The 15,824-nt window shown below is 37.5% G+C and overlaps 1 protein-coding gene across 2 annotated transcripts in view; it reads left to right on the top strand.

Annotated features, from left to right (window-relative positions):
* LOC150075921 (BMP-binding endothelial regulator protein-like) overlaps positions 1 to 15,824 on the top strand; it is a 210,069-nt gene that overhangs the window by 151,200 nt on the left and 43,045 nt on the right. For both annotated transcript variants that reach the window (XM_090388034.1, XM_090388033.1), the window contains exons 13-14: positions 3,718 to 3,890; positions 13,675 to 13,841. In XM_090388034.1, the coding sequence (XP_090244160.1) occupies positions 3,718 to 3,890; positions 13,675 to 13,841 (340 nt within the window). The remainder of the gene's footprint in view (positions 1 to 3,717; positions 3,891 to 13,674; positions 13,842 to 15,824) is intronic.

Below are 15,824 nucleotides of genomic sequence, written 5' to 3'. Positions count from 1 at the left end.
AGATAGAGGTTTGTTCCAGCATTCAACAACCCGCTGGCTAAATGCAAATTTCTGAACATCTATTCTACAACTGTCTTTCCTCAGTTTGAATCTATGCACCCTCAGGTTCGTAATCTGAGCAAGAGAAAGAATCTCATCAGCATTTAGCCTGCTCAACCCATTCAAGGCCTTATACACCCCAATCAGATCGCCTTGCAGGCATCTAGTCTCTAGATGCTGCAGTTTGCAGAACTTAAGCCTTTCTTGGTAAGTGCACCCCCTTTGTTTCCCTCATTTACATAAATTCTTAATGCAACTGCTACATTTGGAAAAGTATCTTTAAAATTGTTTTATTTTTTTAAAATATATTGTAACACTTCAGATGGAGTAATATTTTCTTTAATGTAAAATTTGAAGTACTCTTAAGTTTTTCAGTAATGCTAAACCATCAATATCAGACTCATTACGATCAATGTCACTTAATTTAATATGTAAATCTTTGCAAAGATTTAAGAAATCGTTGTATGACCATTTTTTTATATTAAGAAATATTTTAAATATTTCTACATGTTCTTTCCTATTTCTAAATCTTTCAGTTAACGAGAAAATTGTTGTGTCCATAATTCGAAAGAAAAAATTAATTTTAAAATTTTATTGCAGATCCTGAATAGCTTCCTCTCTACTTTCATAATTGAAATGACGTCTTTTCAATCTTTTCCTTACAGTGCTTACTTCTGGAAACTAAGTGGCAATGCCAATATAGTGGCCATATTATTAGCTGAATTGATAATTTTTTGGAATACTTTTTTGAAGTGGTCATGCATGCAGGTGCAAAAGTACATGTGCCTTGAGTGACCAGGGTTCAAGCCCGTGACTGCTAAATATGGTACTGTTTCTTGTATTCTGTCTATCTTGTGAACTTCTCTGACCATTTGGTCGTCCCGGAGTATAAACAGAAAATTTATTTATTTATTTTATTTTCTTGAAAATATTCCGTGATTTCCCATTGGTAGGGGTGTAAGGAAAGGATGTTCCATGTCCCCCATACTATTTGATTCATACGTAGAAGCACTGATAAAAGAATTCAAAGAAGCGCTGAAAGGAGGTATAAAAGTAGGAGGGGAGAATAAAGACAATAAGATTTGTAGATGACTAATAATGATTGATTGCTAATAATGAAGAATTACAGAGCTCCTTGTACATCTTGAACAGCACAATAAAGCAGTAAAATTTGAAGATTAACAGCAATGCCGGCGAGGTTATCTCTGCCGCTTGTTAACCCCTGGCATGGTGCTGTGAAGGGTATTGTAGGGTCGTTGTACCTGCATGTACCGGTAAACTTTACAATAAAGATCTTATTTATAAAATGAAGGTAATGTTAATTTCAAAGAGGCCAGGAAGAAGAATCAACGTAACATTAGATGGAATAATATTGGAACAGGTGGACAGATATAGGTACTTGGGAAGCATAATGACGGAAAACGAAAAAAGCCTGAAAGAAATAAAAACAAGAATTACAATGGGCAAAGAGGCATTTAGTAATAAAAAAGAACTGGAGAAGAAATTTCAAGAAGGAATAAAGAAAGCAAATGGTGAAAACATTAATATGGCTTGTACTATATAGCGCCGAAACATGGACAGTGGGAAAGAGGAGATTAGACGCCTAGAAGCTTTCGAGATGTGGGTGTGGAGGAGAATGGAAAGGGTGAAATGGGTGGAGAGAGTGAGTAATGAGATTTTGGGGAAAGTAGAAGAGAGAACATTAGTAAAGAATTAAGAAGGAGACAATAGAACTTTATAGGACATGTATTCAGAAGAGAAAGCATGTAGAGGAAAGTGATTGAGGGGTAGATGTGTGGGAAGAGAACTGTTGGGAGAAGGAGAATTGGAATGATGGATTGGATGATAAGAGGAAATTATGCAGGAATTAAAAGTATAGCACAAGATAGAGAAGCATGGCACCAATGGAGCCCTGAACCTGCCTGAGGATAGAGAACTTGAAGAAAAATAAGATTTTATAACTGTGAAATGTAAATATGAAACACAAATCCAGATAAGCAACTTAACATGTCTGCAATTTCATGTACTGTATTTATTTCAAAGTACATGTGTTATTTATCTGCCATGTTGAATACTGGTAAATGATGGAAGTTGCATTGATCATTTGATTGTATAAAACCAATCAGATGACCAGCGTGATTTCTGGGTATGTGGGACAGCTGGAATCCCTTTGGCTCTTAATTCATGCTTAACAGCAGCACTATTGACTCACTTGCCTGAAGGACAGAAGGGCAAACAATGCGTTCCCAGTAAAGTCTCTCGTAATCTGTTCGTTATGTGGAAATTTTCTTTGTTCTACTGAAACTATTATAAATGTAATTACCCAGGCGAAATTTAAAAAATTGCTAAATAGAAAATTTTTCTATAAAGAACTTGGTTAAACAGAGGTCTGACTTGTATATGTCAAAAATATTTTTGGCACTCTCCTGAACTGCCACCTGTAAACAACACTTACCTCGCCTACCCACTTGTGGCGGCCCTGAGAGCAATAAAAATAATATATTTAGTTAAGTTTATTTATAATAAGAAAAAAGTCTTATTGCAAATTTGGAATTAAATTAAGAGCATTTTTATTTATTAATATGCTCTTAATTTAAAATGTTTCTAAAAGTGTTACTATTAATTAAAGGCTCTGAAATTGAATTGAAACATGTTAATAAAATACATTTTTATTAACATGTTTTCATATCTAATGTTAATAAAAATGTATTTTATTAACATTAGATATGGGGAACCTTTATATCTTTCTGAATTCATTTAGCTTTTAGAAGTTCTGCACCATTAATTATCTGACATATTGAGGATATTTCTCATCACTGGGTCATCAGGTCATTCATTCACACTGCCTACTTCCCCATGATAAGACTCAAAAATAATTAAAAGTGCAGTATGGAGAATAGCATATATTTTAAATAAAAAGCAATAAACTTTTTATTGGAGCAGTGCTTTTTATTTGAAGTGCATAATGCAGTAACAAGGTGACTTGTAGTGAAGTGCCTCCACAATTGGTGCACTTACTAGCAAACTTAGTTTGTTCAGTGCTATGTATAAACAGAGGTTACGAACAATATTGTGTTATTCTCAATATGTATATTCTCAGTTATTTAATAGAGAAAAATTGTATCAGGAGGAAAATGAATCTACAGCCCATGAATGAATCTACATTCCACAAATGTATTTTTCTCTTTCAGGATTACCCAATTGGTCAATTCACATAATTAAATATAAAACTTGTTGTGAACCACAATATCATTGAAAACACTGATTTTTAAAATAAAAAAAGTTTAAATTTGTTATCTGATACCCACAATAGGGCATGAACAAATATGTTAATAGTTAGCTTATCAAAAGGTGACAGCCGACCGGGCTAGCCGAGTGGGTAAAGTACCTGCCCGGCAACCCAAAGGTCGCGGGTTCGATTCCCGCCTCGGGCTTGGATCAAAGTACTGCAAAAACCTTGGGAGGTGCAATATGGCCACAGAAGCCGATGCACCAACAACTACCAAATCAAATCAAATCAATCAAAAGGTGACAATAACAACAGATGAAAATATTCAGAACTAATCAATCAATATCTTAATGACATTTATGAAAAAAAGATGAAAAAAAAAACATTTACAATAGATAGATAGAAGATATTAGTATCACTGAAACTGATTACTTGATTATTATTTGCAGGAATTAAACTGATCTGGGATGGATACAGCTACCTTGAAGTATCTGTTCCTGTACATTTTAAGAATAAGATGTGTGGACTATGTGGAAATTATAATGGAGATCCCAATGATGATTTTATTACTAAGAAAGGAAATATGGTCTCAGATCCAGAAAATTTTGGAGATTCTTGGCAAGTGAGTTTTTTATTGCAGAATTTAATGAATTGATTTGCTATATTAGATTTATGGACAGCCTTTAGTTCCACGGAAATTGATATTAAAGAAACCAAAACTTAAAAATCTCAGGAACTTACCTCTCAACTGCTTTGTTACTTAAGTAAAAATTAAATGGATTTTTAGGTTTCTTTTATTTATTGCAAATTAATTTGCTTACAGATAATAAATTTGCAAATAGTAGATAATAAATAGATAAATTTGTTTATGCAAGAAATTAAGAAGAAATGTGTTCATGGTTTTCCTTAAATTATATGATCATTATTATAATAACTAATAATTATTCAGTTTTCAAGAAATAAAATTCAGAAAGTGATATGTCTACTTTTATTATATACTATCACTGTATGCTGTGACATGATTAGATGAAAATGATTAGCACATCAAACTGAAGGAGAATGTCCAATGTATGTGTAACTGTCCTGATATAGGAATCTAAAGGTGTTGTAAAAGACTTGTGTAAATATTAGCAGGCAAAATAGTCAGCAAATGACTGTCTAAGACTGTATAAAGCCTTTAACATGCATAAGGTGACATTATGTAGAGCTGATGAACTTTGAAAGGTGTTGGAACATGTACAGTTGGATGCTGTTAGTAACAATGGGTACAGGAAGGTGCTCTAAAAGATTGCCAGGACTCTAATTGTATCATATTGTATTAGAATGGGATTATTAATGGATCTTCTGACTAGTGACATCAAATAGATCTGTCACAATTACCAAATTTCCAATGTTGTAATGCTATCCCTGTTTGTGCCTGTGTTGGGGAGCATGCCTGGTAGTCATCTGCTAAAAGTGTGTATTATTCTCTGTTGTCTTGTCTGCCCCTGGCACTGTCCTATCATTGCCAAGGCCTGCAGTGTGGCAGGGAGATAGTTCCCCGGGGACAAGAATGGTATTGTTTCATCTTTAATGATGAATTATGTTTCTCTTTGGGATCCAGTGATGGATGTATACATGAATGGATACATACCAGAGATGGGTAATCCAGCCTGCATCAGGGAGTGGCATATTTAGCCTATACCTGGAATCATGATATGGGAAGCCATCGCTTACAATAGCTGTTGCTTTGGTCATTATTGATGGCAAATATTATGTGAAACCATTCTAAGCCCAGTACTTGTGTAATTTCTGTACATCTCAAATGCTACTTTCCAGAAGTATAACACCCACCCACATGTGGCTCTCGTGTCCTGAGAGTGCATATGTGGTGTGACCATGCTTCCTTGGCTTGCACATTCACCAGATTTGTCACTCATAAAATACATATGCTTCTGCCCTTTCTGAACTCCATCATGAAGACTATTTTCGAGCAGTGTAATGCCCACCCACATACAGCTTTCATATCTTAATAGTAAGTGCCTCTGTGATGTGTATATGCTTCCTTGGCCTGTATGTTCATCACATCTTGTGCCCATCAAATATATGGGATGTGATGATCTCTACCTCTCAGCTGCTATTGACTTCACTATTTTTTTATTCACCACTGTCTATAATTTTATCGCATTCTTTGGTGCAAGATCCAAAGCTCAAACAGACCTTTTCACAGCATCCCAAAGATGCTCCACAGGTTTCCTGTCCGGTGAACAGAGAGGCCATTCCATGGTAGTAAAATCTGCGGAATGCTCTTTGAACCATGTCCTAATCACCATGGCTCTGTGGGGAGATGCATTTTCCTGCTAGAAGAGTCCATTGCCTTGTGGGTGCATGATGACCATGAAGCAATGCAGATGGTCTGCAAGGATGGACACATAACCTGGAAACACTGTAGAGATACTCTACCACTGTTGCCCAACTCACAGTACAAGCAGCATGATTTAGCAGCCACCCTTTTCATTTCTCTTCTGCACTGGCATATCCGGGTATCATCGTAAGGGGGTAACATGGCAACCAGGTTTGGATGTGTTTGTGATGTGAAAACATCTTTGGCGGCACCTACTAAATTTCGGACTGAAGGAAAACCAATTTGTCACGATTTTGCTACATGGAAATGACGTCACTTGTCGTCATTTCCGGTTTGTTGATTTAGAAATGACGTCACTTGTCGTCATTTCCGGTTTGTTGATTTAGAAATGACGACAAATTACATAATTTCTAAATCGAAATGACATAATTTCTAAATGCCCCCCTAACCAAAAATTCGAAATTAAAGAAAGAGAATGCAGGAGGTGTTTTGCTTCTTCTCTGTTTTCTCAAGGGGTTTTCAGTGTACAAAGAAATATCTTTAAGACAATCTCCAGAAAACCCAATGATTTTTTTCAGTGGCATAACTATTCCAATGCAGTTGCATTTGGGCCCGACCTTGGAAGGGGACCATTAAATTTAGAAGACAGATTCATTTCTCAAAACAATTAACGAATTTCATTAATAAACGAGAATTTTTTAAAAAATTAAATGTAACACATTCTTATTAGCACAGCGACTGGCTATCCGAGTATTGTTTTGACTGTGCTATGCATATAGAAATAGTATCAAATAAAAGTTAGGCATGAAATATTCAGCAAAACCAGTGCCAAATATACATATACACAGTGTGTATATCACATCTGATTTTATTCTAGTGTTGAATTTATTTTACATTTTTTGTGTGTGTGGATACACCGATTGTTGTCACAGGGCAATATGTTTTATTTTACAATACAAAATTTGTCACATAACAGTCTAACTATGACCAGTGTTGTTGTTTTAGTGCCTTAGATTTGTTTTTGTTTTTTTTTTCCTTTTTTCTTTGTTTATCTGAAATGAAAAACTACAGAACTACGAATGAGTTATTACTACTATGCTAACCAGAGACATCTAAATTGCCAGATCCTTTGATCTTCACTGTTGTCGATGATGTTCTGTAAGTGACCAATGCAGTAGGAGGAACCCTTCGTGTAATTAGCGTTTATCTCATGGTGTTCAAAGAGTGAATTAAACAATGACAAGAAAGAGTAAAACATCTACTTCAGTCACCCCAAAATTAGCGGGTTTTGATCGCACAAGTTGTTTGTCCAAAATGTCACTCTAAGGCATGCAGTTTCATTAAATTTACAGTTTTGATGTCATTTGCTATTTTCACAATAACATTGGTAGCCTTGTCTATTGCTTTCTTTCTATGCAGACAACAAGACTGGACTTTGATGCTTTTAATACATTTTATAACTGTTTTATATGTATCTGTTCTGTTTTCGCTTGGGGTGGGAAAATTTGTTGCAAAGTTACTTGAAGGAGAAACTGGGGAAATGAGAGTGGGAAACGAAAAAAAAAAATTCATCCAATCAGATATTTTCATTTTGCTTTATTGGCACAGAAAAAAAAATTTTCTGCAGCTTTTATCATGTACTGTTCTGTGATTCTGCATTGTTAAGTGTAGTGATTTTACATTTTCGAGTTTCTCAGAGCAGAGCACAAAAAAAATTCACCCATTACAAGCATTCTTTTCTAACCTTTGGTAGAAAGGCTGAAAATGTAATAAATTTATTATTCCAGTTTTCATTAGTTTACATGACGGACCATTCACAAACAGAGGTGGACTGGCCATAAGATTTTTCCGGGGAAACCCCGGTGGGCCGGAGGCTGGAGACCAATGTGCAATTGCATGGTCATAAACACTGTTGTGAGGCTGCTAAAGTTTTCCCTGGTAAGAATTTTTGACCCAGTCCACCTCTGTTCACAAATGTTGAATGATCCATGATGTTGGCAATAGCCAAAAGGTTGTCCAGTTTGATAATAATGTTACTCATTGCTGTAGATTTCTTATTTTTTTTTTACTATTCTTTCCATTTTGTTACAACTTGACACAACGATCTGTAATTTTGTTACCCTGATGTCAGTATTTTTATTTTATTTTATTTTTTTATTGAAAACCTGTTGCTGGATCATTTACAGACTATAGAAAGATGTAATATGAATTTCAAAAAGTTATTTTTTGTGTCCTCGCTTTTTCCCCCTTTTGCATGCAGTAAATGAAGAATGCACACCTCTGAACAGAAAAGTCCGTATTTATTTGCTTTATGTGTGCAGTGCAATGCCAACTTGTCTCTATTGTAACTCCAAAGTGATTCTATTGTCAGGGAAACGGGGAACATGCTTCGTAAAAAGGATAGTAGTAGTAGTAGTGGCATGTGATGCAAGAAAACAAATGTATGAGCTTATGCAGCATCAGCCAAAAAAAAAAAAAAAAAATCACACCATTCCCTCCAAATGCCTGTCCAGTTCCTCTTTAAATTTATTTAACCTATCAACATTCACAACGACAGATGGAAGTTTGTTCCAGCAATTAACCACCCGCTGGCTAAAGGCAAATTTCCGCGCATCTATTCTACATCTGTCTTTTCTTAATTTGAATTTATGCCCCCTTAGGTTCGTAATCTGAACAAGTGGAAGGATCCCATCAGAATTCAGCGTGCTGAACCCATTCAAGGCCTCATACACCTCAATCAGATCACTGCGCAGGTGCCTAGTCTCCAGCCACTGCAATTTGCAGAACTTAAGCCTCTCTTGATAAGAGGATCCCTTCATTCCCCTCACCAATCTTGTTGCCCTTCTCTGTACACGCTCAGGCAAATCTACATCCTTCCTAAAATGAGGCCTGCAGACCTGTACGCAGTACTCAAGGCGTGGCCTGACCATTGCCTTATACAGAGGGACAATCACCTCCTTCTCCCTGCTAGCAAAATTCCTATATATCATTGACAAAACCCCATGACCTGCCCTGGCAGCCTGTCTGCATTGCTCAGAAAACTTCATATCTGCCTGCACAATTACTCCCAGGTATTTTTCATTTTCTACCACCTTAAGTGTAGTACCACACAGTTGGTACGTTTCTCTGGGGTTACTTCTACCCATATGCAGTACTTTGCATTTGTCAAGGTTAAACTTCAGTTGCCACTTCTTAGCCCATCTGCCCAAATTATCTAGATCCTGTTGCAGTAGCACACTGCCATTACTGTCATTAACAACCCTGCCAACCTTTTTATCATCTGCAAACTTCGACGTTAAGCCTGATATACCTTCATCAATATCATTGATAAATATACAAAACAACAGTGGACCTAACACCAAACCCTGTGGGACTCCACTAATAACATTAGTCCACGAAGAGCAGCACCCATTGATTACCACCCTCTGTCTTCTCCCACTTAACCATCCTTTTATCCATTGTAGCAACTTACCCTTAATACCATTCTGCTCCAATTTGTACAATAGTCTTCCATGCGCAACAGTGTCAAAAGCTTTCCTGAAATCCAAATATATGATATCAAAATAATTTTTTGCATCCAGTTCCTTTGTAACCACATCATAATATCCTATCAAATTTGTCAGACAAGACTTTCCCCTAACAAACCCATGCTGTGTCTGAATTATTGCTGCAGTCTTGTCTAGATGATCTTTTAGTCTAGACAAGACTTCTTCTTCTTCTTTGGTCCTTAGCTGGCAGCTGGGGGAGGCGGTTGGCCACGCAACCAGTATGCTGCTGTAGGTGCCGCAGGGTTTCGGACTTGCTCTGTGATGTTCTTCCATACCTTACGATCCATGGCTTCAGTCCTGGCCTGGTTAAGGTCGAGACGTCGGCTCTTCAAGTCATCTTCCACTTGCTTGGCCCACGTTTTCCTAGGCGCGGTCCGTTGGATGCTCCATTGGATGGGTCGTTGTCGCCAAAGGAGTGTGGATGGTATTCTGTTCGTGCCCATTCTACATACGTGGCCAAACCATCTGAGCCTTCGCTTCTGGATTTGGTCGGCAATGGTTGGTTGCTGTTGGCATCTGGCGCGGATGGTATCATTAGTGATGCGGTCGCGAAGAGAGATGCCCAAGATCTGCCGCAGGCATCGCATTTGGAATACCTCAAGTTTGTTCAAATCTAACTTGAGACAAATCCATGTTTCCGATCCGTAAAGAAGAATGGGCAGGATCAAAGTCCGGAAGAGTCGGATTTTAGTCTTTGTGGAAATGTTGGTCCTCTTCCACAGACACCATTTGAGCGAGGGGAACGCAGTGGCCGCCTGTCCAATTCTGCTGTGAATTTCCATGGTGGATGCAACTTTCTTCTCCTGGACCAGCGACCCAAGGTATTTAAAGTCCTGCACTTGCTCGATCTGGACGCCTTCGAGATAGATGGTGGCTTGCGACCCATCTGTTGTCAGGGCCTTTGTCTTACCAGCATTGATCTTCAAACCGTATGGCCGGGCAATGCGGGCAATGTCGTAGAGGATTTCCGTGGCTTCAGCGTCGTTACCGGCAAGGATAGCACTATCATCAGCAAACATCAGGTCAGTCACATAGTGATCCTTGTCATATTGTATGCCCTGTCTGTTTCTGAATGCTTGCCTCATAATGGCGTCGACCACGATGTTGAAAAGCAACGGGGAGGCTACATCCCCTTGGCGGACTCCAGTTTGGATGGTAAATTCCTCAGATAAATCGTTCTGGATGCGCACCTGGCTGGTTAAACCGTTGTATGCAGTTTGGAGGAGTGTGATGACTTTTCGAGGTACATGTTCAACCTCTAGTAGTTTCCATAAGGCAGGCCGGTGGACACAGTCGAAAGCAGACTTAAAGTCAATGAAAACAATGACGGTTCGCTGTCCACACCGGATCCTCTCCTCCATCAGCTGACGAATGGCAAAGATTTGATCACAGCATCCTCGCCCGGGTCTAAATCCTGCCTGTTCTTCTCGACTGGTTTGCTCGCGATGTTTTTGCAGTCTTGACTGGATAATCTTCATAAAGACCTTTCCAATGATGGAAAGGAGGCTGATGCCACGGTAGTTCTTGCAGTCCCGGTTATCACCTTTCTTGTGGATTGGTACGATAATGGCTTTCCTCCATGTTAACGGAATTTGTTCAGTGCACCAGATGGTTTTGAGGAGTGAGTGTAGTCGGCGAAGCAGTACATCTCCCCCGGCTTTGATCGCTTCTGTGGTGACTTGGTCCACTCCTGGTGCCTTGCCATTCTTCAGGGATTGTATGGCTGCTTTCACTTCTTCTACTGTAGGCTCAACATCGACCATGGAGACCTCAGGGGGGTCGATCGAGAGTGCTGTTGCTGGCGGTCCCTGAGGTGGGTCGTGATTATACAGAGCTTTGAAGAATTCACTCCACCGTTGCAGGCGTTCGGATGGTGATCGCACGAAGGTCCCATCAGCATTCTTGATGTTGTCACTAGTCAATTTAGTCTTTCCACTCAGACATCTGAGGGTGCGGTAGAGAGTGCGGTACTCGTTTTTGGATAGTCTAGACAAGACTAAAAGGTCTTGTCTAGACTATCTTTTATTTACTAATATTTCTATAAACATGGCATCAGTCTGAACAATACTCAGGCAGCCTGTCACTGAGTTAATAAGAATGTTTACATTTAATTTAAAAAAATTGCTTGTTTATTAATGAAATTCATTAATTGGCTTGAGAAATGAATCTGTCTTCCAAATTTCATGGGCCCCAATGCAGCTGCATTGTCATGTTAAGCCACATGTTAAGCCACTGAGCAAAATCATTGGTTTTTCTGGAGATTTTGTCTTTCAGTTAGCTCTTCATAGACTGGAATACCTTGAGAGAATAGAGAAGCAAAATACTTGCTGCCTTCTTTTTCTATAATTTCAAATTTTTGGTTAAGGAGGGCAACAATCCCCCCCCCCCCGAATATGCCCCTGCTCTACTGTGATATTTGGCTGTTTGTACCACTGTTCATGGTGACTGTACTTAATACTGATGTGCACCACATTTCTGTGAATAAATTATGATCACATCAGTATAAAGTGCATCACAGTTTTGATAAATTGATACACAGACAAATTATTACGTGTCTACAATGATCACATTGATCCACATTGGACTACAATGATCACATTGATCTGCTTGATATTAATGGATCAACTGTTAATGATCCTGCTCAGGTTGCTTACAAACTGAGTGAGTATTTTGCATCTGCATTCACACATGAGGGATCCTTTAGGGAAGTGGATGCCAGAAGTTTATCAAACTCTAACAGAGAGCTAAATGATTTTGTAATCACTGATAGGAAAGTGGAAGAGAAATTGTTGAAGTTAAACATAAGAAAGGAACCTGGGGTGGATGAGACTATCCAATTATATTAACGGAGGAGATAAGGAAACCCTAACCCATAATTATGATAGCATCCTTTGTTTCAGGGAAGGTCCCCATGAACTGGAGAGGTAAGAATATATTCCCAATTCACAAAGGGGGAGGGAATCAGAAGGTGATGCAAGTAATTACTGACCTGTTAACTTAACTTCTCTTCCAGGGAAAATAATGGAGTCGCTGGTTAAAGAAATAATGCAGGACCATCTAGACAAATCTGCAGTTATACTTCAGACATAGCATGCATTTGTTAAGAGGAAATCTTGTCTGACCAATTTGATTGGATACTATGGAGCGGTCACAAAGGAACTGGATGCAAAAAAACAATTTTGATATCATATACTTCGATTTCAGAAAGCTTTTGAACTATTGCATGTGGAAGATCACTGTACAAATTGGAGCATTATGGCATTAAAGGCAAGTTGCTACAATGGATAAAGGGGTGGTTGAGTGGAAGAAGACAGTGTGGTAATGAATGGACACTGCTCTTCATGGACTAATGTTAATAGTAGAATTCCCCAGGGTTCGATGTTTAGGCCCAATGTTGTTTTCTGTATTTATTAATGTTATTGATGAAGCATATCAGGCTTAAGGTTCAAGTTTGCAGATGATACAGTAACAACAGTATGCTGTTGCAACAAGATCTAGACAGATGGGCAGATGGGCTGAGAAATGGCAATTTTGACAAATGCAGAGTACTGCATATGAGTAGCAGTAACCCCAGAGTAACATACAGCACATGGGATTTTTCAATGATATACAGGAATTTTTCCAGTAGGGATGAGGTGGTTATCTATTTGTACAAGGCCACATCTTGAGTAATAGACGTCTGGAGACCTCATTTTAGGAAGGATGTAGAGCTTCTGGAATAAGTAGAGAGAAGGGCAATGAGATTGGTGAGGGGAACAAAGGGGTGCCCATACCAAGAAAAGCTTCAGTTCTGCAAATTGCAGCATCTGGAGACTAGGCACCTGAAGGGCGATCTGATTGAGATATTTAAGGCTTTGAATGGATTGAGAAAGCTCAGTGCTGATGGGATTCTTGCTCTTGCTCAGACAATGCACGTGAGGGGGCATAAATTGAAGAAAGACAGTTGCAAAATAGATGTACAGAAGCTTGCCTTTAACCAGTGGGTGGTTAATTGTTGGAATAAACTTCCATTTGGTTTTGTGAGAGTTGATAGCTTTTATAAATTTAAGAAAGAACTAGACAAACTGTTGGAGGGAAGGGTAGGTAAAAGAGGAAGTGTTTTTTTTCTTTTTTTTCTGGGCTGATGCTGAATAAGCTTGCATCACTTGCTTCCACTAATATATAATACTAATGATATGTTGCTCCACTTATTTTGAATTCTTTCAGATGGAGTAATATAAAATTAATTTTTGTATGGTTTTTAATGTAATCAACAGCAACCATTAGCTTGCCGCATAGAGTCACTTTGTAAATTAATCAGGTTGTAATAATTAAATGCTATAAATAAGAATGAAAATAAAATTAATAATACTTTTTTTATTGTTGAATCCTCCTTCTATAATAAGAGGTATATTTTTTATATCTTGTCATATAACTTAATTATATAAATAGCAGTGTTAAAATTTATATTAATTATATAAATAATATAAATTGCAAAATAGAACTGTAGATGGAAACATTTGCATTTTTGCCAGGTAGGACGAAAAAAGCAGTGCTCCAGACCTAAATTTGCTCATCTTCCTCAGCCCCTGTGTCATCATGAGTGGGGGGCATATATTCAGGCTGTTAAGCAGTGTAATATTCTCAAGTCTGCTACTTTCAGACCATGTCATTTGAAAGTTAATGCCGTACCTTATTACAGGTGAGTTTTTTGTTGAATTAAAAGAAATTAACTAAAGAGGATCTTAATTTGCATATATTGTAGCCAATGTAAAAAACAGAATAGGTGATAAATGATACTACAGATTACTGAATTTAGTATTAGTATTAGCAGTAGCAAATTATGCAAGAAGAAAAGCTTATAGAGCATCGGCCAAAAAAGAACTATCTACTTCACTCATCCATTCCCTCCAATTTGTCTATTTACAGATAAAAATTGATATACATTAATTGTTAATGTAAAGGACTAACTTTTTTTTTGTTATTAAAAACTATCTCAACCAGGTAGTGGGAGATTGAAACTATAAACTTAAATAGCCACCTCAAGTATAAATTTAAAATTGAGATACACATATTATTGTCATCCTTATATGTACTGATTAATGAAACAAAAGTTTTGTTGATCAGTTACATTAATCAAAAATTCCAAAATTAAACATCCTTTTGTTTAATTTTTAACTATCCAGTTAACTTAAAATAAATATACACATGTACAGTGTATCTTTATTTCATTCAATAAGAGATATGTCCTTTATATCAGCATAATATAAGAGTATAGTAGTAACATTTTTTGTAATAAAGTTAGTTTGATTAGGGCCATGTATGTCTGCTGGGAACTAACATCATAAAGAAGTTGCCAATTTTAAATAAGTATATGGCCATGTTATAATTCTTAGATATTTTCCTTTCTCATCAGGAATGACAGAAGAAATTATACACTGAAAGCCATGAGGATTAACACGAGACTTGAGGAACTACAAGACTTTTGGAAGAACATTTTTATAAGTGTGATCCACCTTAGTAGTTATAAAGAATCTATTTTGTAGAAATAGAATACATTTGAACAAAAGTGATGTGTGAATAGAATACATTTTAACAAAAGTGAACAAAACTTTGCCGATATATTTGTGAGACCTTAATAGTTCAGGGAAACAGCTAGTTGGAAGGTGGGAGACAAGATAATACTATGTATTTTTGCAGTGATATGTGATAGACGTCAAAGTAATAATTAGCATTAGCATTAACATTAGTAGAGGCATATGATGCAAGAAAGTAAGCTTATGCAGCGTCAGCCAAAAAAAAAAAAAAAAAAAAAACCGCTCCCATTTCACTGTTCGTTCAAAATACCTGTCCAGCTCAGTCTTAAATTTATTTAGGCTATCAACTTCCACAACAAGGGATGGAAGTCTGTTCCACCAACCAACTACCTGCTGGCTAACGGCAAACTTCTGCACATCTATCCTACATCTGTCTTTCCTTAATTTGAATTTATGCCCTCTCAGGTGATTATTCTGAGCAAGAGGAAGAATCTCATCAGCATTGAGCATGCTCAATCCATTCAAGGCTTTATACACTTCAATCAGATCACCTCACAGATGCCTAGTCTCCAAACACTGTAATTTGCAAAATTTAAGTCTTTCTTCATAAGAGCAACCTTTTGTTCCATTCACTAATCTTTTTGCCCTTCTCCGTACTCGTTCCAACAGTTCTACATCCTTCTTAAAATGAGCCTCCAGACTTGTATACAGTACTCAAGGTGTGGTCTGACCATTTCTTTATAAAAAAAAAAAAAAAAAAAAATTTCTGTTTATACTCCGGGATGACCAAACAGTCAGAGGAGTTAACACGATAGACAGAATACAAGAGTCCTTATCCATGCTAGAAAAATTCCTGTATCATTGACAAGACACCATGAGCTACTCTTGCAGACCATCTGCACTGCTCAGAAAACTTCATATCTGCCTGCACAATTACCCCCAGGTCCTATTCGTTCTCTACTATTTTTAGTGTAATACCACAGAGTTGATACATCACTCTGGGATTACTGCTTCCCATATGTAGTACTTTACATTTGTCAGTATTAAACTTCATTTGCCACCTCTCAGCCCATCTGCTCAACTTTTCTAGATCCTGTTGCAGCAGCGTACTGTCATTAGTGTCCTTAACAACCCTGCCAACCTTCGTA

This window comes from Mastigoproctus giganteus, chromosome 13 (genome assembly GCF_048544385.1).
Source record: "Mastigoproctus giganteus isolate SK-2022 chromosome 13, ASM4854438v1, whole genome shotgun sequence".
NCBI lineage: Eukaryota > Metazoa > Arthropoda > Arachnida > Uropygi > Thelyphonidae > Mastigoproctus > Mastigoproctus giganteus.
This window is presented reverse-complemented; position numbering and strand designations above follow the sequence as displayed.